Genomic DNA, 22,785 nt, shown 5'->3' on the forward strand with positions numbered 1-22,785 from the left:
TGTAATGAGCTCTTCAATATAGATTTAAACTCTTCAAAATGAGTTTATAAGCTCGAATAGAAACATTAGCTAATTACATTTGTCTAGCATTTGTGTGTCTCCTTGCCATTACTTTAAAATAGATTTTGCTGTCTTGCAGTGTGCTGGTCTGTTTGGACTGGGGTGAGACAAAGAAGGGCCAAAAAAGAAAATAATATTGTTGCCAGATTTGTTTGGGAAATGTTTTTGTTTGTTTGTTGGTGGGTTATTTTCTCTGGTGGTAGAGACTTTGATATAAATTTAGGGCATATTCCCCTAAATTTATATTCACAAAATGCAAATCAGTCCTGTTACCCTTGAACAGAGGTAGCAAAAATGACAGCAAAACTTCACACTGGCTATTTGGTTTTCAAAAGTGTCAGCCAAGATACTTCTGTGTGTAGCCCTGTAGCAGCACCCTCAGACATTATCCTGCTTTAAGAACCCTAGGTCTTTCTGGCCCCTGTACTGTCACCTAGGAATTCCTTTAGTCCCAAATCAGAGTCCTTTGTTCTCAGTACTGACCATAGGCCTTTGGTTCTAGTTCAAATGGACCCAGACTTAGTTCTCCTTCTACCCAGCTGCTCTACACAAAGAGATTCCTCAGACACATTCAGTGGTAACCAGTGTGTGTGGCAGCTGGATTTTGCCTCTCTTCCATGCAGACAGCAGAAAGTGTGTGACCCACAGAATACATAATATCTATCTGAGGTGTGGCTGCAACATCTGAAGTCCTTGGTATTTAAGATTTTCTATCAAGTACTATTGTAGCAAATATAACCCATTTATTCAATATCAACTAGTAATTTCATTACCAGCTTTGTCATAACAGTGTATCAGCTGGCCTATCTGAAGGATAATGTTTCTATGGATTCAAACAATCTTTAATGCAGCTGGAGCCTTCAATACAGAAATGCCTTTGTCATTGATTACAGCTCTTAACCTCATCTCCCCGCACCTTCCTCTGTGTCTTTATCTCCACTCTCTCCTCCCATCAACCTGCAGAGCAGGGAAACATTACAATATCTGCATCTTGTCATGCACACCTGAGGACAGCCTGTTGTAAAGCAATCTTCCTTCCCAGCCTAAAGAGTTCTTAAAGTTTCTTGATGATACCGACTTTAAAATATGCTCATTGTCCACATCCACGATTTTCTGTGCACGTCTCTGGTTCCCCCTCTGATGGTAGCTTGAAATTTGCTGATTTATCTCTGTATCTAAGTTATGGAGAGTTATATTGGATTACAGAGCACCTCAGCACTAGCTTCAGATATGTCTAAATAATGGTTCCATCTAGGACACTAAGGCTCCTTAGTGTTGACACTGTGAAATATGCCTACTTCTGTTCACTGCTATGTCAGAGTAGGAGCCTCTTGAAAGAACATTGTAGCTGGAGTGTATATATTTTCAAGTGACAGGTCTGGCACTTCGCAGCAATCTGCTTTCACCTCCCCCACCCCAATGAATTCTCCCAAGTTCCCAAATCTTACTTACAGGAGAAATGGGAAGCTCTTGAGGGAGATACAAAGTGGAAACCATGGCTTGATGGAGTGCCAGAGAGGCCTTAAAGTAACAGTGCCTTAAAGTCACAGCTAATAAGCTTTCTTTAGGCAGAGAGATTTTTCATTCTAAGAGACAGAGGGGGAGAGAGAGAGAGTGAGCTTGGTCATCAAACTAAAGTCACCTAGTGGCAAGTAGATATTAATTGCTTTCTCTGTCCACTTCAATGCAGGGCCCATCTACTGGTATCTTTGTCTGTATTAAATCCACAAATTTATTCACAGATGTGCTTGGCTACATGAGGGTTTTTCTTTCAATATTTAGTCTCTCTGTAGTGGCCCTACCCACAAAAAAAAATTCCACGTTGAAGGAGTTATTCTTTTGCAGTGAGAAATATAATCCGAGATTTTGCCCATGGTGGTGTGTGAGTCGTCTTCTCCACTGCTCCTTTGCTCTGGAACAGAGTTTCAATCTTCCTCATCAATTCTCCCTTTATTTTAAACCTTATCTGAAAACATCTCTTTTCTCTTTTGCTTCAAGTACTTAATTACACATCCTCACTGCTGTTTCCTATCATGCATATCTGAGAATTTATTAATTAACACTACGAAGTATTTTGAGGGAGAGAGAGTTTGTATCTAAGATGATAGATATTATAATTAGGTAACAAAAGAAGAAACACATTCATATGAATCCATCCCCCCCTTCATGTGAAGAACTCCACAGAAGATGTAAAATAGTAAATGAAACTATTTTTTCTAAAACAAGATTAATAAATTAAACCTAATTAAATGAATTATGTTTGTTGAGTAGCTTTTGCATCCTGGCTTCTGTTTTGCGACCATTATACTGGCTGCAATTATTGTTCTTTAATTCTGGTTACTAACTGTGGGTTAAATCCTGCAAATGTTTACTCTCCCATGAATTTTTATTCAGATGGGGTAACCCCATTCACTTTAAAGGTGGACACCTGCATGAACAAGCATGTGTGAGATTGATCTCTGTGTATTCACAATATTTGGACTTCTGTATTATTCCTGTTTTGATTTAACTTGTCAGAGTGGTTTCTTTTGATTTTCTTTCTATTTATGAAGTTAAAAAAAATTAAAGCTATTACGCCAAATAAAGTTGTTCAGTATTTTGTATGTTTGTGTATGCCATTATCAACCTCCATTGCCTTCCAGTTTACTTTATTTCAGTATTTTTTTTATCTTGTCCATTTCCATCATCTCTTTACTGTCTGGTTAGTTTGTTTTTTCTCTTTTGCATGGTTTATTTTTTGTCCATTTGTGACTCTATCCACCCATGCATATTGTATGTATCCTGTCACATAGCATACACTTCCAAAGAGAAAAAAGAACAACAACAAAAAACCAAGACTGGATTACAGGGCTTAACATGAGCTTAACTACTTCCTCAGGATGGTGATCGAATACTGATTTTTATTTTCTTCTCCAACTTCTGTGTATTTTCCACACTCTTCTCCTTGCTCTTCATTTACAGATTTTTTTTCTTCTTCTTTTTCTCTAAACAGGTGGGCTCTGCATTGCCCAGTCACTGAAAATTCCCCAGGATCGCAAAGAGAAGACCATTGACTTTGATAAAATTATCAAGCAGCTCCTGGACACTCCCAATGCCAGGGCCATCGTTATTTTTGCCAACGATGAGGATATAAAGTAAGTGTGACTGAGAAAATTAATGCATTTGTGCTTGCTGGCTTTATGGAGTAGACAAAGTAAATAAGAATGTACAGAGAAATGTAATGAGTGATCTATTTTTAGGAACCTGTGGATCACTTTATAGAGAGATAGCAGAAGAATACATAGTATATTGTTGAAAGTCTCTGGGTAAGGTTAAAAGGGGTAAAAAACAAGGGTGATGTCATGGTAGGGGTCTACTACAGACCACCAAACCAGGAAAAAGAGGTGGATGAGGATTTTTTAAAACAACTAACAAAATCGTCCAAATCACAGGACTTGGTGGTGATGGGGGACTTCAACTACCCAGCTATCTGTTGGGAAAATAACACAGCAGGGCACAGATTATCCAACAAGTTCCTGGAATGTACTGGAGATTTTTTTTTTAATTTCAGAAGGTGGAGAAAGCTACTGTTCTAGATTTGATTTTGATAAATAGGGAGGAACTGGTTGAGAATTTGAAAGTGGAAGGCAAATTGGGCAAAAGTGATCATGAAATGGTAGAGTTTATTATTCTAAGGAATGGTTGGAGAGAGAACAGCAAAATAAAGACAATGGATTTCAAGAAGGCAGACTTTAGCAAACTCGGGGAGTTGGTAGGTAAAATCCCATGGGAAGCAAGTCTAAGGGGAAAAACAACTGAAGACAGTTGGCAGTTTTCCAAAGAGACATTATTAAGGGCACAAGAGCAAATTATCCCAGTGCATAGGAAAGATAGGAAGTATGTCAAGAGACCACCCTGGCTTAACCAGGAGATCTTCAATTATCTAAAACTTGAAAGAGAGTCCTACAAAAAGTGGAAACTCGGTCAAATTACAAAGGATGAATATAAACAAATAACACAAGTACGTAGGGACAAAATTATAAAAGCCAAGGCACAAACCGAGATCAAACTAGCTAGGGACATAAAAGGAAACCAGAAAACATTCTACAAATACATTAGAAGCAAGAGGAAAACCAAGGACAGAGTAGGCCCGTTACTCAATGAAGGGGGCAAGACAATAACAGAAAATGTGGAAATAGCAGAGGTGCTTAATGACTTCTTTGTTTCGGTTTTCACTGAGAAGGGTGGTCGCAAGTGGGTGTCTAACATAGTGAATGCCAGTGAAAATGAGGTAGCATCAGAGACTAAAAGAGGGAAAGAACAAGTCAAAAATTACTTAGACAAGATAGATATATTCAAACACCAGGGCCTGATGGAAATGCATCCTACAATACTCAAGGAGCTGACTGAGGAGATATCTGAGCCATTAGCAATTATCTTTGAAAAGTCATGGAAGACTGGAGACATTCCAGAAGACTAGAAAAGGGCAAATATAGTGCCCATCCATAAAAAGGGAAATAAGGACAACCCGAGGAATTACAGACCAGTCAGATTAACTTCTGTACCCGGAAATATAATGGAGCAAATGATTAAGCAATCACTTGCAAACACTTATAAGATAACAAGGTGATAAATAACAGTCATCATGGATTTGTCAAGAACAAATCATGTCAAACCAACCTAACAGCTTTCTTTGACATGGTAACAACCCTTGTAGATAGCGGGGAAGTGGTAGATGTGGTATATCTTGACTTTAGTAAGGCTTTTGATACTGTCTCGCATGACCGTCTCATAAACAAACTAAGGAAATCAACTTGGATGGTGCTACTATAAGGTGGATGCATAACTGGTTGGAAAATCATTCCCAGGGAGTAGTTATCAGTGGTTCACCGTCATGCTGGAAGGGCATAACCAGTGGGCTCCCACAGGGATCGGTTCTGGGTATGGTTCTGCTCAATATCTTCATCAATGATTTAAATAATGGCATAGATAGTACACTTATAAAGTTTGCAGATGATACCAAGTTGAGAGGGGTTGCAAGTCCTTTAGTGGATAGGATTAAAATTCAAAGTGATCTGGACAAACCGGAGAAATGGTCTGAAGTACATAGGATGAAATTCCATAAGGACAAATGTAAAGTACTCCACTTAGGAAGGAATAATCAGTTGCACACATACAAAATAGGAAATGACTGCCTAGGAAGGAGTACTGTGGAAAGGGGTCATAATGGATCACAAGCTAAATATGAGTCAACAGTGTAACGTTGTTGTAAAAAAAGCGAACATCATTCTGGTATGTATTAGCAGGAGTATTGTAAGCAAGACACAAGAAATAATTCTTCTGCTCTACTCCGCACTGATTACGCCTCAACTGGAATATTGTGTCCAGTTGTGGGTGCCACATTTCAGGAAAGATGTGCACAAATTGGAGAAAGTCCAGAGAAGAGCAACAAAAATGATTAAAGGTCTAGCAAAAATGACCTATGAGGGAAGATTGGAAAAAAATGGATTTGTTTAGTCTAGAGAAGAAAAGACTGAGAGGGGACGTGATAATCGTTTTCAAGTGCATAAAAGGTTGTTACAAGGAGGAGGGAGAAAAATTGTTTTTCTTAACCTCTGAGGATAAGACAAGAAGCAATGGGTTAAATTGCAGCAAGGGTGGTTTAGGTTGGACATTAGGAAAAACTTCCTAACTGTCAGAGTGGTTAAGCACTGGAATAAATTGCTTAGGGAGGTTGTGGAATCTCCATCATTGGGGATTTTTAAGAGCAGGTTGGACGAACACCTGCCAAGGATCATCTACATAATACTTAGTGTTGCCTTGAGTGCAGGGAACTGGACTAGATGACCTCTCAAGGTCCCTTCCAGTTCTATGATTCTATGAGTCTATATTTTGCTATACCCTAGATGGGAAAATGATTTCTTGGTAGGCATTTTTACTCTTATGATAAGAAATTAATTTAATAATGAAAGGAAATAAGATGTGCATAACTATTACAATTTCAAATTCAGCCTAAAATAAATAGTGTTCTCCTGCATTTTTTTCCTATATCGTATCGCACCCCAGGTGATCCCAAAGCTCTTTATAATCTGAGGGCTTTGTTATGTAGTTCCTTTGAATACAAAACTCCCATTGGATCTAAATGCAAGTTATCCTCACTTAAGGGATACAGGATTATGTTATCCAGTGTTGACGTTCAGCCAACTCTGCTATAGGAAAGGGGTAGCAAGCCATGCAACAAACACACAGAATTCTGCACAACAGGGATGGGGGAAAGGAATTTTGACCAAGGTCACAAAACCGAATCTTTAGTATTATAAATAACATCAAGGGATCATTAATATTTTTACATAGCAGACAGGATGTTGGCTCTTAAAGATTCATCTGAAAGACCCCACCCTCTTCAATAAACTTGACAAACGTCAGCATATCTACATGGGAAGGATGAAGAGCTGAATTTAACCAACCTGTGTCTTACAGTGACTAGTTAATGCACAAATAATTTCCATTCATCTCTTAAACCTTAATATACCAGTATTCTAAGCAAGTTCATTTATAATATCACTACTCTTTCACCTGGGCAGATGTGGACTTTTGCTCAAAGGACTCTGTCTAGTATAAATAGTAGGGAAAAGCCACTGATTCTTACAATAGTATCTGGAATGTCTTGACCTGGAGGCAAGAGCCACCCATACTTTGCAAAGCGCTGATTCCTTCACCAGGGCTTAGAAGCAAATGCTATACCAGAACCATGCTGAGCTGCCACCATTTTGCTCTGCCCCTTCACAACTCTTTTGATTCCACTGGCCTGTATGAGACTGTGGTACAAAACTTTGGCAATGCAGCTGTGTCACATTAATATAAGAGCCTCCTCTCAGGCAGTTGCTTCCCCACCAGCTTGGAGCATAGGGAGCACCACTGAATCTGGAGCTTCTGCCGCTGCCGGAGCTGGAGGCTCCATCGCTGCCAGGGTCCCTTCCCTACTGGGCAGCCAGAGGAAAACGTCCAAGGAGCTGTTGCTGCTGTAGCAGGAGTACAGCCCAGTGCAGGACCCCAGACACCAGTGAGGTACCCTAGCACTCACCTGTGAGAGACCACTGACTGGGATCCTACAATGTTCCAATGCAGGACACCAGAGCCCAGTGTAGAAAGACCAGAGCTCTGGAAAGACCCTGGTGAGACACCCTGGTGCAGGACTCCAGAACATTCCATTGCAGGACCCCAGGATGCAGTGTAGGACATCCAACAGATCTCAGTGAAAGGACTCCAGTGAGAGCCCCCAGACCCTATGTAGGTCCCCACTGAAACACCCCAGTGAGAAAATCCAGACCCTAGTTCATACCTGTGCAGGGCTACAACAGAGATCCTAGATCTTTGGGCATACCAGTGCAGTACCCTAGTGTGGGGCCCCAAAGACGGACCTGAAGTCCCTGTAAGTGATCCCAGTACACCATCATTGGTACCTGTGAAATTTGGTGTTGCTCTTCTGTGATATCTAATTGTGCCTCAGTAGCTTCTGTCCATCACCCTAGAGATGAGCGTGTTGGTTTTGAATGGACAGAGACCAGTGCTTAATTTGTGCCAGGGCTGAGCCCCGGCACCTCTGAGCTTGCCCCGTCAATTATGAAAGTAAAAAAAAAAAACCCATAAAAAACCAGCTTAAGCCCTGGCACCTCTTTCATTACAAATTAAGCACTAGTGGAGACTGAGTTGCAGTAGAGTGCAGAAAGTACCATCACTTTGTTTTCCCCAAAATCTGACCCCGTCCTACGATATATAGATATTTCTTCATTTCAGTAACTTCACTTTTATACGTTTGTGTAAACAAAACTGATGTAATTATGGCAAAATATTAAAATATATCCAGATATTGTTTTGTTTTAATTCAATATAAGCTGGCTATGGGAAGGATTTGTGAATCAGAACTCCTCTGTTCTGCTCCTCACTCTGTGATTGACTCACTTTGCAACTATGGGCAAATTACTAATCACTTGAACATTCTGTGTGCAGGCAGACAGCTACATATGTACGGAGCCTCATTGGCTGCAGTGGGGGGCTTTGTGTGGGGCCAGCACTCCACCAGTGTGCAAGGCGTTGCAGGCTCAGAGCTTTAAAGTTCTGTGACTCAAGGATAGTGATAACACTAACCTATCTCACTGGGAGATTGTGAGACTTCATGATTAAATGGTTGTAAAACATTTGAGTTTCTTGCATGGAAGTTGCTATATACACTGCACTGATGGGTGCCCTATAAATGCTAATATTAATAAACAATATATTTGCTGTTGCTAATTGCAGCTGTTAATGATAAAATGACTTGGACGTTCAATAGCACCTGCACTGATCAGATTTCATTTGCTTTTCAGGATATTTTAATAATTTAATTTAAAAACAATTAAATCCCCTATCTACCCTTCACCAGAAATACATCTGCTTATTCCAGAGTCATTTGTGGTGTAACTTCTAAATTACCAGAGGGTTGTGAAGGTTCTGTCCATTGATAGTGGTGTAACTATTGCAACTGTTACTAAGATTTCACAAAAAAGTTGAGATGAAATCCTGTCTCCATGAAACTCAGTGGCAAAACTCAAGCTGACTTAAATGGGGCCAGGAGTTCATCCTTAGAATAAAAGAACAAAGAGGAAGATAGACTGTTCTGAAAACTTCGTGATCATGTGGATTGTTAAATTTCTGAGCTAAAAGTTAGTTACAGATATGTTATTTCTGCTCATTCGGCAGTCTTGCTCTCCTTGTTGTTTTTCCTGGGAGACTAAATACTGTTCCATTCATCTTGCATTCATGTATGAATTATATGTGTCTTTCTACAGGCAGATCCTTGCAGCTGCAAAAAGGGCTGATCAAGTCGGTCATTTTCTGTGGGTGGGATCAGACACTTGGGGCTCCAAAATAAATCCACTAATTCAGCAAGAAGACATTGCTGAGGGAGCAATCACCATTCTGCCTAAGAGAGCAACCATAGAGGGTAAGAATTCTATTCTGATAGTCTTTCTGTCACAGTTTCTTATCTGTTTCCTCATTTAATTGAACATTGTTGATATCTAACTGAAACACCGGTGGACCAATACACTGACCATGTACAAAAATGTACATATGGTACGATTCAGAGACTTGACATCAGTTCAATATAAAATAAGCTAAATCTAAATACCCTGAGGTTCTCCTAAAATTGGACATCTCCTATCTATCTGCTCAGCTGTCATGCTATGCTATGCTATTCTATACTATTTGTGATGATACATTTTCTGCAAGGATAAAATTATTTGTAAGTTTTTACACATCAGTTATGTAGTGGGATAAACATATGATAAACACCATTTGGGTGTGTGTGCGCGTACACACACAAACTCTTTATTATCTGTAATGCACACATGCACTTTTGTATAAAAAGTATAAATACTATAAAGTAGATATATAACAAACACAAACACACACAGGTTTCCAGATAATGCTTTTTTCCTTTCTCAACTTTTGTTTCTTTTTTCTTTTTTCTATGACTTTACTTTCTAATCCTTCTTCTCTTAGCTATGCCCCTTGTGTCTGTACAGATGTTTAGAAACCTAATTGGCATCCTTCTGGTCTAACAAAACTTGCTGATTAGAATTTATGTTCTCATTTAATTTGAAAAGAAAAGTTCTTTATAAAGGAGACACTATGTAAAGAAAAAGAAACTCCTCTGTTGGTACGTTGTTTTGTAGTTCTTGTCTGTCAGGCCAGGTCTCCGGTGAATCCGCCAAACATGTTTCACACATTAAAATGAGCTCCACCATCTTCACTGAAAGGAAGATCAAATATTTACATTCCTTTTTACTCTGTCTACACTACTGCCTCACTAATTATTCCTCTCAGAACTATAATGCACTACAGCATTTTATTTTATTTTTAAATCCAGGTGACTTTTTTTCCCATCTCAGTTTCCTATAAATATCTAAAGAACATACTGGGATATTGTTTGTGGAAAAACAAGCAATTGCTATCACAATCATACTGTCTATATTGCACCCCTGGGCATTTCTAACAAAGATACTTGTTAGCAGTAACTTGTATGAAAGTCTTCTACAATATTTCCCAACAATATCTTTACTGTGTATTAAACATGTTCTATACATTATACATCATGGAAAACGTTGAGTATTCAGTTGCAAACAATACTTTAGGTTGACACAGGGACATGGTCAAGGTGTATACTTTATCAGTTAAACTCTTGCAGCCACATTTCAAATGTAAGCACAGGGGATGCATCTTCAAAAATGTGTCCACTGAGCAAGCTAATTCCTACTTCTCAATGTGGAATTCAGTATTTAACCATAGTCAGTTAAGTTAACTTTGATCTGCAGTTACCCATTTTGCATGTTCACTTGGAATTGTGATCTTTAAAGTCATATTTCAAATATAGTCAATACGGTGTACATGTACATTTTCTCCAAGAGCTTGATAATAGTGGGAAGGCATGGTAAGATGGCCTAGCTTTTCAAAGCTAATAGTGTTAATACTAGTTATGGATGAATATCAGTATGACTGGGGAGGCACCTTCATACTAGGATAAGCATCTGGAGCTTTGGAGTTGAGTCAAACTTTTCTGAACCTCTCCTGTTTGGAAATTGGCCTGAGTGTCTCATTAGGAAGAAAAAAAAAATATTCTCACAAGATTTCCCGTACATCTTGGTGATGCATGAAAAATACTGTAAGAATAGATCTTCCCTGCCCAAATTGTAATGATATTTTTGCTTCAAATCTGAAAGCAAAAAAAAAAAAAAAAAATTGTGGAGCTGGATGAATATATGGGGGGAAAGAGGGGGAGCAGCAAATGGTTCCTGAACTTTCTTTAAACATGAAAAGGTTCTTGCCTTATTCAAACCATTTCAAACATCCATAATCACCATCTGTATTTGCCATCTGCGTAGTCCTACTGAGAGGGTGATGGGTAAGAAGGAGGATATTTTTCTTTGTGTTGCGTACCTTCTTTCTGAGCAATTTTCAAAATGTTCATAGTGACTAATCGTGGTATAAAATGTTTTCCCATAGGAAAGAATGTCTTGTTTCAGACCAGTTATACCATCTTATTTGATCTGTGATGATAACGTCTCCGAGCATTCTGTTAATTATAGAATGTCAGTCATGGTTATGTACTATTATTTTTTGCTTGGTGAAATGGTTACCTTTCATGTATGTGTGTGTATCTTACCATGAAAGCTTTCCAGGTTTATAAATTGGACTGCCATGTTTTCTTTCTTATCGTTTGGTTATGAAGCTAAGTGAAATGAGAACGGACATTTTAATGTCATTTTTTTTTAAATCATCTAGCAGGGAGCATCTGCTCCCAAAAGTTTACCAGCACATTTCTTCTGACAAAAATAAATAAATAAAACAAGCAGCTATTTTTTTCTATTTAAATTGATAGACAGGAAACTAAATTGATAAAATGTAAGTGAATTTGCCCCTGAAGGATCTTATGTTCAGCAGGATCATAGCTTAGTATAGTCTACTTTTAATACAGTGCTGTATAAAAATGTTGCACTCCGTGCCTTGGGCTCTGAGGCACTGATTCCATAAAGCACCTAAACATCTGCTTAAGACCCACTGAAGTCAATGAGACCTAAGCACATGCTTATAAGTACTCTTCTCAATAAGGATGTAGTGTTTTGATTAATGAAGGTCTTAAAGTCTGGATTGCAGTAGATGCAGTTTTACGGCACAGTAGGCAGGGTATGGAGAGTCCGTGAGGTGGCAGATGATGGACAGCCGTAATGGGGTGCTGAGATATCTCCTGTGCCTCATAGAGGTTGAAGTCAAATGCAAGGGCCATGGCAGTGGACCACTATATCAGTGAAGTTATGGTTCTTCCAGCACTTTTCTGCAGGGGAGGATACCATACCTTGGCCTGGGCAGCACCCTTGCCAAAGGCTCTTTAACTTTGGCTTTGCTCAGGCATAGCAGATTTCCCCATCCATTACTATCACATGAAATTCCATGTTCCAGTTTTTAGAGATTCAAACGTTATAGATTTAATGCCATAAAATGCTTCCCCTTGTATATGCTAAGAAGTGCTTGTGTAGATCAAAAAGACTGTAGTTCTGGTTTGGGCAACTGATGAGCTGCTTCATTTCATATAATCAAAAGCTGAATTACTTGGAAATGTATATATTACTGTACATTTCCTTTATTCATATTTTGAAAAGTGTTGGCTTAAATTTTCTTAAATTAAACATATTTTGATGTCTTAGCTTTTGGATGCCTAACTTGAGACACTCAAACGGATCTGATTTTGAGACGGCAAATATTCCTGCCTTTTTCAAAATCAGTTCCCTCTAAATATGTATGTACCTACATACATATCTTCTACAAATATGTACATATATGCAGATATGTGCACAAGTCTTCAAATTTATATTTACTTTGTGGAGTAAAGGTGCTTCAGAATTTCCCATCTAAATCACTTTCATTTGGCTACATAAATATTACACCCTGATCCACCAATGCATTCTAAGGCAATGCATTTAAAATCATCTTATTGAGCCACATTAACATTCCCTCTTTTTCTGTAGATGCTTGGGTGATGTGATGCTCCTGTGGTTCCAACACCTATCCTCTTTTGGCTGTTGGTGCAGGTGCCATATCAAGGGAAAAAATGGAATGGTGGGTTTACTGGTAGTGTCCTTTGTGACTTTTAGCTGTCAATATAAAGTAGAAAGCATCCAGATTGATTTAAACCAGAGGTCCAGTTCAGTGCAGATTGACCTCCAAGATCAGGACAGAACAAAAGTGATACAAAATCAACTTTGCCACCCCCTCTCTAAGGCTGCACTGGACACAGTATAAATATACTCAAGGATCTAGCCCCACTGTGTGTGTTAAGAATACACAAGAGTAGAATAATGTTGGTTTTTTTAAGTTACTGTTTATGGCCAACTTTTTCCATTAATCCCTACTCTGAAGCTTTGAAGGCTGCCTACATAGTATTCAGTGATGTTCACATTTTGTGCCCGGCTAATGGTGTGAAAAGGACCTTACATTTCATATTTTTCTTCCTGGGTAACTACTTTAACTCCTCAGAGCACTCCATATCATTCCTCCTCAAATTCTTCTTATCACTATGGTGAGTTATATTTGTGCCACATTAGAGAAAGTTTTCCCACAGACTTAAATGGAAACTTGAATCTCAGCAGCTTTTTTTTCCCTTGGGGGTGTTTTTGTTGTTAATGTGAGAATAACATTTTTGCTTCTTAAAGGTGTCATGCAGCCAGCCTTTTCTACTCACACTTAAGAAATATTAGGCTAGTGAGCAAATGTTAAATCTCACTGAAATTGACTGTGGCTGCATACTAAAATATATGCTTCTGGAATTTTCAACATTTTATAGAGTAAGGGCTACTGTTAAAATATCAACCCACATAGTCCATACAGTAAAATGATACATCATTTTTCTGAAAAATATTTTCAAATGAACTTTTCTCTCCCCAAAATCGTAGCTTCTCAATTCAAACTATAGAATGAAAACAATCCTCCTAGACGTTTGCTTAAATACATCTTGCTCTGAATGCCCTAAACTTTGAGATTCCGAGTGTTCTCCACACTCTATGGCTTCAGCAGGAATTGGGGGCTTTTAGCATCTTGCAGGAACAGGGGCCAGGTAAGGAATTATTTCTTCAGGTGCTTGACATCACCCATGGGACAAGATTTTCTTGGTTACTATCCCACTGGTTGACTTAGGGAACCATTGCATGAACTGAGTTTAGTCAGCTTAAGTCCGCCTTAATATGCCCTAGTCAAGTTTGATGTAAATGAAAGGATAAAGTCACATCTGATTTATATTATCACAGGGACAAAGAGGGAGTACACACTTAAATAGTAATCACTTTATAAAAAGCTGAATATGAAAAGTTTTCATCAGAGCTACTAGGTGTTGGTAACCAATCACTCATATCCAACTTGGACCAGTAATCAGAACTTGGGGCAGAACTTGATTTTCTTCACTTAAGTGTTTTCCAAACCTTATTTAGGAAAAAATAGTTTATGCATTTATTTTGGAACACCCACCACAGGTGAATGTGATATCCCAGTTATCAATGTACTGAACTCTTAGATAAAAAGGAACTTTGTCCTCATTGTCACAGGAGACAAGAAAAAACAGAGCCACAATTCTGTGATACAGCATGTATATTTTCAGGAATGCATGCAATACATTAGGCCTTGATATTGCAGGCACAATACTTGTGTGTAAGAGTTTATTGTCTCAGGGCTTAATTTTGTATAATATTTTACACAGATGATATTCCCCCAAATACTTGCCAGAGTGATGTAATACAATTGCAGAGTGCGTATTAGTGACCGAAGGTAAGAGAAATGAAGATGTTTAGGCAAGAGAGAGAGAGGTGTTTTCTAAATAAATTTAGGCATGGTATGAGATCTATCCTCATCATTATTATTATTTTTTCAATTTATAATAATCAGCCCAGCTGCTGCTCTGGTTGCCTTTGAGATTAATTAAAATAACAATGAAATAAACAAAACAGCAGCAAAACTCCACCCCCAACCAAATTGGCAGGATTTCTCCACAGCAACTCTATCCCGTGTAAACAGCCACTCCCATCCTGCTCCAGTGTCTTCAGATGCCTGGCAAAAAGATAGGTCTTTTTGATCAAAGAAACTAGTTCCATGGCAAGATGCTGTGGAAGAGCAGAGAGAAGCCAGTGCTGATCTAGAAAAGGGAATGAAGAAGGAATAAAAAAGAGGGAATGTTTGTAAAGTAGGAGAAGGGGAGGTGGGGGGAATTAGAAATGAAAATGTGATCACAATCATAGGGGAAATAAGAGATATCCAGGCCAATGTATAAAATCTGTACAAATAGCATAAGGATTTTGGTAGCTCTGTGAAAATGGGTGAATGGTAGTAAAACAAGGGTTTTGTTTTTACAGCACAGCTGGGCATTGTGCCCTCAACCTTACAAATGGTTGGTTATCCATGGGTATCTTCTCTCTTAGCACGCTAGTCAGGAGAACATTGTTCATCTGCAACATTTTTATTTGCATTTCCCGAAGCAGCAGGACTAGGAAAAAGCAAACAAAATACTGTATGGGAACACCACACTGGATTCCTGTAGGTCCTACTATTACTGTACTATTCTTGAGATGAAGTCCAAGTAGCACTACTTCAGGACTAACAACTCCACTGCTATTCCTCTATAAATGTAAATGAACTTCTTCTATGGTATCCTTTTTAATCACACACTGACCTTTAAGAATGCCACTTTACTTCTTCATTTTGCACTAGATTTAATAAACTTTAAAGCATTTCTGTCATCTTGTTATCACTATGATACCAAAATCTAATTATACTTTTTAACTGTCTGGGGTAGCTATCTTCATGCTGCCATATACCTATATGGGAGCTAACAGGATGTCCCTCTGATTAAAGAGGATAACACTGCTGGTCCTGATATCCATTTAAGTTCTTCCTGTCAGACAATAATTTTTAAGCAAGGACTTCCTAAATTTTGTTGCTAGAGGAAAAGCTTGTGCCAGTGATAAAGTATCCATTGCACAAGGGAAGGAAGGAAAAGTGGATTTCACCACATGCTGGACTAGATTTACAATGATTTATTAAATTAAGTATGGCACATCCTAAGTGATAAAAGGCTGCTGCATCCATACTGGCCTATCTCAGCCCCAATAAAGCACTATGAAGATGGGCTTGGGTGTATGGAGTACCAGAAGATGACCATCTTTCTACTTCTCATTCCTCACCTTCCATAAGGCTCACTTCTTCTGTCACGTCTACAAGAAGGGAGTCAGTCAATATGTGTTTGTACGTAGCCATATGCCCAAATGAGTAGCCACATGCTCCTTTGTCCTCACCTCATTCCCTCTCTATGGTTTGTTGGTCTCACTGATTGTCATTTCTGAAATGTAGATTGTGAATTCTCCATGGCAAGCCATGGGTCTTTCTTTATTCTACAAAGGACCCAACAAACTTCCCTGGGCACTGTGAAATTATTAGTGATCAGTGACAAGATGAGGAAGGACTGACTTCTCGATTTTAAGTGGGTCTCTGTGGAGTTCAGGAAAGGAGAGAGGACAGGAGATAATAGCTCACCTTAAGTGATCACTCTCATTATAGTATGTATGGTAACACCCATTGTTTCATGTTCTCTGTGTATATAAATCTCCCCACTGTATTTTCCACTGAATGCATCTGATGAAGTAAGTTGTAGCTCACAAAAGCTTATGCGCAAATAAATTTGTTAGTCTCTAAGGTGCCACAAGTCCTCCTTTACTTTTTATCTATGGGGAGCAATCCATGTGGGAGATTATACAGCTCAGTGTTGTATTACCATCCTCTAATCCTATCAGCAATGGCAGTGTGGCTAGCTGCAGTGGGGGACCAGCAGAGCAACAACCATCCCTTCAAGACAGCCCCTCTGTCTTCCCTTCAACGTGTCCTTCTACTATGGATCCCTAGAATCCATTGAATGGGCTTTGGGCAGAGTTCCAAAATGCACAGTCCCTAGATGGGATGGTTTCCTTGATTGTCCTCTCCAACTTTCTTGCTCAAGTTTTTGCAGTTGAAAGGGTATTTTTTCTCTGAGGTAAGATTTTAGGATTTGGCCCACAGACGGAGATTTGTGATTTATTGTACCTTGTATGGGAAACTGATCTGGTAGCAATGACCCATATTTTCCAAAGTGGTTTATGCATGCTTCAAGTTTGAGATGCCCAACCTGAGTCACCTTTAGTGGATCTAACACACGGAAAGTGTTGAGCTCCCACCCACTGAGAATCAGCATCCTTCTGGTAACCTCAAGGTGGGCATGCAAAAAATGAGCACCCAAAAAATCTTGGCTGGTGTTTTTAGAGTATTGAGGGCTGCAAGTAAATTGATTAGCATTTTTAAATCAAATGAACTTTCCTCCAACTCCTGCAAGATTTTTAAAAAATTTTTATGTATTTAATTTTGTGCAACTAAGAGAGACTCCCTTGTCAGATACTTCTTATACCATCTCAAGCGAAGGTAGTTTAAGTGATTTCTGACTCTCTTTTTGCCTTTGAATCAGAAGAAAGATAAATGTTAATAGAATTATTCATCTGCTGACTTTCTTTTGGTCTCTTTTTTCCCCCTTTCTGATTTACTTCCTATTTACTGTCATAAAATGTCTTATGGAGCTGTTACAGCTCATTTCTTCTTGGGTTTTTTTTTATCAGCCGGGCTACTGACTTTGGACTCCAAGATGTCTTGTTCTTGTTCTTTTTTTAAAAAAAAATTCTCCTTCTCATTGTCCTTACTTCTCTGTGATCGGTTTTTAACGGACACTCAGTCATAGTGAAATAAGTGGGGGAGAGGGGCTGAGGACAGATAGAAGAGAAAGCTAGACTGATAAATAATGTAATACTGATTATTTTAAGTGTGTGGAAAAATACTTTGGGCAGTAATGAAAAAATATAATTTATTGTCTGAGCTCAAAGCCTAATGTAAGTAAACAATGGGATTCAAATGCATTTAAGATTAATTATTCAGTTCAAGCCAGCTAGCAGCGTGGATGTGACTAATTTTTGTGGTCCTGTGAAGTTCTCAGATAAGAGGCTACAGATGACACAAACCCAGCAGAATTAGGCATATTTATTAAACGCCGAGAGCCATCTCCTCGGGTGGTATAAATTTAGTACAGATGTATTGTGGGGCTATGCCGGTTTACACCAGCTGAGAAGCTGGCCCTGTATTTTCTAGTTGTCCCTTTATCTGCCATTTGTTTGTCTTCCAAACAGGTGGTGGATTGAGGCCTCAAGATTTTATTTAGCTTTTTTTAATTTCCAATTATTTTTGTTTTCTGCTTTCTTTTTAGGCAATGAAAGGATAGCAACTTAAACAAAGTTACGAGTGAAGGCATACTCAGTGTCCATTCCTCTAGACCATTCCAAACATTCATTTCTTAAAAACCCATTAATGTCGTAATTCTAGTGTCTCTTCTCTATAAACTATACACATGTGCAAACACGCATCTCCTCTCTTTGTGTCTGCTTCCCGGCTTGTTCCACAGTAAAGAGGAAACACATCCTTGATATGAGATAATTACTGTAATTAAAAATGTTAGCTTCTGTTGAACAGCGGCAAAGAGATTTTTTGTGAATAAACAGTTTAATCAGCTTTAGAAGATGAAGGTTCACTAATCAGTGGGCCTTCTAAGACCAAATCCTGAAGTTCTGTCCTTATTTCTACCTAGTCATTATACGCTGGCAAGTCTGCTGTTGATCTCTCTGAGGCAAGGACTTCAGGATAGTCTTTAGCTGGTTAACGGGGGAAACAGTTTCTTTCAAATTAGGGATCTGTCTGGTTTCTCTTTGGAAATACTGCTTTAGAATAACACAGATGACTCTCTCACAGATGTCAGTCAGTGTTGCACTAGTTCTGCAGTCCTCAAATATTTTATCTGCATACCCAACTCCTATCAAAGCTAAAGAGTTCAAATTCCACCTTCCCACGTGGAAGAAAAAATATTCAGCTCGATAGCTATATCCACTAGTAATGAAATACTGGAATGCTCTCTTAGTTACATCTATTACTGCCTGTACACAAACATGTTTCAGTGAAATGAATGGGCTTGTTTCTGTGCACAGCTTATCCATCTGTAAAAGGAGGTTTTTGGAAAGCAAGGGAGAATGAGGGAGGAGATGAGTACGAACAACACCAAAGTGATTCAGTCCCACCCCCCAAAAAATCATGAGGCTGGCTTACAAATCATGAAGGGTTTTTGTAAAATAATATATTTTGCGTTATTTTTTCTTTGTTTTCTGGTTTTGAGCCTTTAGGCTGCACTCCCTTCAGGTTTTCAATCTTTTCTTTGCAACCAGGAGGGCTAGAAGCTTATTTTAAAAGTAAATAAAAGCTGTGATTACCTTGTGGCCTCGTGATTCCACCAGCTGGGGTGGTGAGCAATACACCAAATATCTTAAGACTGACAATAAAATCCTGAGAGTTTGCAACACGGGAAAAGGTGATTGGGGAGCAGGTTACTAGGTGGGAATTGGGCAGTGGAAGGAAAAGTCTGGGGTCAGTGGAAGGTGAGTGAGCGCATGAAGGCCAATGGGTTGTTTGGGAAGGATCCTGGAGAAGCCTTCCCTCTTCTACCCCTTGTTTTCATTGACCCCTTTATGACCTGCTCACCCCAGCCTGTGACCACTCCGACTCTCGCCTCTGTTCTGTCCCCCTTTGTTCGGTGCTGCCAAGGGCCTGAAACACTCAAATTCTGTCCTTTACGGCAGCTACGTGCTAACTCAGAGCAGAGCAGGAGAGAGAATCTCCCTATCCTCAATGTTTTCACTCAGTGGCTGGGAAACCTCGCTCAGCTGTTCCCGCTCTGCTGCATGTGTGGAAGAGGCTTCTGTTGGAGCTGGGAAATTCCATGCAATGACTTAGATTTTCTTATTGTCAGGATGTAAGGGATAACATTGTTTTGAAAAAATAAGAAAAGAGTTCCAGGCCCCACTCAAATACCATACAGGACCCATAGTCTGAGTGCCGGTGCTTATCTCATTTAGAATATTTTCTTTTGGTTATAGGTGAAATTTGCATGAAGTACAATGTGAATAAATGTGTACTTATTTGCATATTTTTTTCTGGAACATTGCCCTTGTTATGTATAGAGTCTACCTACTAACAGCATTCAGTGCTCATGCTTAATTAGTGTTCTCACCTTTTAAAATGATTTTTTGTGTGTGTTCATCCAGTCCTTTAATCCACAGTAAATTCTAATGAACACCTACTCTCAGCTGAAGTTGCTTATTCCTTACTGACACCACTGGAGTGCACAGGTGCAGATGCAGGTAGACTTCGGCTCTTTGTTCTTTATTGCTCAATCAGTACAATGTTTCAAGTCATTCTGTCTGCCAACTTGATGGGAATATATCTTTTGTAGTGCTGAGGAACCTGCTAATTGATTTTTAATTAATACTGCAGTTACCTACAAATCTGAGAAACACTTGCACCAGCCAAAAGTTCATTGCATATTGATTTGAACATCTTGAAAAGTCACTCTCGGAGTTAAGATCTGCTTTGATTTCCCCCTCACTTAGTGCTGAATCTTGTTTCCTCTTGCCTGGGTTGCAGGGTTCATAGGAAGGACCATAAGCCTGTTCTGTTTGTCCATATAAATGTTTAGAACTGGCCAGACAGTAGGCAGATCTGAGCACCGCAACATAATGCACTCCATCAGTATTATGGGCAATATTTTGTGAGCCAGACATCATATGACACTCCCCCACCCCTTGCATTCTTTCATGGTTTGCCAGTTTGCAGCTTCATTATGAAAAACACTGTGCAATTAAATAGTGGTTTGACTGCCACTTTTCAGTGATGCACAGTCTCAGGAGATTGATAGATATGGTAATGTTGTTGAGATCCAGCCAAACAGACAGGGTCTATTCCCAGATTGCATATACAACTGCATACTCAGTGCGGTGTTTCAGAGCAATACACTGCTTAACTTTCAAAGGCTGAAAAGAAGGCTTTTGGGAGAGTTTGAGTACCTTCAGAGAGCCAGGAACTTTAGGGAAGTGTTACTTTTTGATATGCAGTTATAGGGAGGCTAGGAAATGCAATTTTACTACAGTAAAGTTGGGTGTTATCAGCTTAATGTAGTTTCTCAGCTCCTAATAACTTGTTCAAAGCAGTGCAGCTTTCTTTCTTCTCTTTTATTTCTAAGATCTCCTCTACCTTGAACAGAAAAAGTCACCGAGAGGCGCAATATCAGAGTTAATCGTTAGCTTGCTGTACTTCGAAAGCCAGAATGTGGCAAAGCAAATGCCTTCATGTTTAAGACTCGACATCTGTGATTCTATATTATGTGATCAGAACTTCTGTAAGTCTTTACATGTTGAGCTGCCATGTATAAGAATAAACTTCCTGCATGGAAAACCAGAGGCAGAATAATTATATTCTGGTGTGGCATTTCACTAAATGCTTTGTATCTCTGTGGTCTTTGATCATCTTCCATGACTACATTTTTAGGCTTACTTAAAAAGGTTACAGAACTGATATTTTTAGAACTCTGAGAAGAGTTGCTTACCACTCATCAATGCAAGAGACAATTAATATCGGGAACAGCTTTATCAACATGTTTTTCCCCCTTATCCAAAGCGATGAGTTTTAACCAGTACTATCACAATACAAAAAGAGGATGCTTTTATTAGAGGGTATTGCCTTATGAAAAAAGTAACTCCGTATAAGATTCAAATTGGACCACACAACAAAGATTTGAGATGCTCCTTTTCAGTTCATTGAAATGAAAGAAACTATTCGCCAAAGACATAGAAGAAATTTGCATGTTCACATTAGAGATATTTATTGACTAAGATGTATACCTTATTTATATTAGGGTTATTTCCTCTTCAGAGTAATGCGTTCGGGGTGGCATTCTCTTTGACAAAATTGGTTTGCTGCCGTTGCTAGTGTGTGTGTGTAGTTGTGACCAATAGTATGACTGGCATAGTGAGGAGAATTTATTCAACAGGGGAGAAACATTAATGATGGGTTACTGTCAGGATGCTGGAGCTGATAATTTTTCATTTATTCTAAATCCCATCTGTTAACCTATATATACCCTGTACCAATTTAATATTTGATGGAGTCTGCTGCGTGATGTTCAGAAAGAATATTTCAATCAACAAATACAAAGATGTTATTGACAGAGAGCATATTATAGGGATGTCCTGCGAGAATTCCAGATCTGCAGGTTCTATGGTAAGAAGGATGGATATGACTGTTCATTAGGGATGTTTTATGGGGAGGAATGCTGTAGTATAGTTAATAAAAGACCTTCACCCACACCGTGGGTGTGTTAGAGGAGGGATCGTCCACAGGGAGATCATTCTTCCTCCACAGGAGACAGCGATAGATTGTTTGTTTGTTTTGCCAGCATCCTGGGGAGCAAGCAGAGCAGAGAACAGCAAAGAAAATTTTCTATCCCTGTGAGGGGGTGTCCAGGAAGAATGTCTGTGGGTAGTGGCCCTTCCACACCAGCTAACAGATGGAGGACTGGGCTTGGAGGGCAAATAATTGATTGCTACAGGCACAGCAAGCCCAAAAGCATACCTTACACCCTGCCCCGGTGCCCATTAGAAAAGCATAATGTCTGCAGGCACAGCTACTCAGGCTGTACGCTTCCTTCCTGCTTTTAGGATGGCTCAGAGGTGTAAGACTCATTGACTTGATGGGTGTTCGTTTTCAGTCTGTTAATAAAAGGGGCAGAGTTTCCAGAATCCACAATTCCCACTGGGATTGGGTTTGCAGCCAAGTGTTTTATATAGCCCCTTTGGGAGTCTCTGTTACGTAATAATAGCCAAGAGTAAAGAGCAATCCGGATGAATGCACTGAAAAGGCTCACAGCCATCTGGGGATCTGAAAGGTGGTATTTTTGCAGATAGACAATAATTCAATAAAGTGCTGCCGTGTGTCACCAAATGCAGGAAACTGGGTTAGCTTTTGTGTATAGCGAAGCCCTCCAGGTCTGGCAATAGGCAGTGTCAACAATCAGATCTTCTTTACTGGAACTTGACTTGCAGGAAAGGAGAATTCGATTTTGGATGAGCTGAGCCATTTTTCAAACACTTCAGAAATGTCAAAGCATCACTGGCTGATTTGAATTTGCATCAATCTCCTTTTAAGATTCGGTGCTTTGAGGGAATGATGGAACTCAATGGATAAATCACTTGACCCTGAAATAGTGGAATTTCCAGGCTG

The 22,785-nt window shown here is 39.3% G+C and overlaps 1 protein-coding gene across 3 annotated transcripts in view; it reads left to right on the plus strand.

Annotated features, from left to right (window-relative positions):
- Positions 1-22,785, plus strand: part of GRM7 (glutamate metabotropic receptor 7) — a 550,274-nt gene that overhangs the window by 267,630 nt on the left and 259,859 nt on the right. For all 3 annotated transcript variants that reach the window (XM_048857861.2, XM_048857859.2, XM_048857860.2), the window contains exons 3-4: positions 3,053-3,194; positions 8,868-9,022. In XM_048857861.2, coding sequence (XP_048713818.1) covers positions 3,053-3,194; positions 8,868-9,022 — 297 coding nt within the window. The remainder of the gene's footprint in view (positions 1-3,052; positions 3,195-8,867; positions 9,023-22,785) is intronic.

The sequence above is a fragment of the Caretta caretta genome, chromosome 7 (genome assembly GCF_965140235.1).
Source record: "Caretta caretta isolate rCarCar2 chromosome 7, rCarCar1.hap1, whole genome shotgun sequence".
Taxonomy (NCBI): domain Eukaryota; kingdom Metazoa; phylum Chordata; order Testudines; family Cheloniidae; genus Caretta; species Caretta caretta.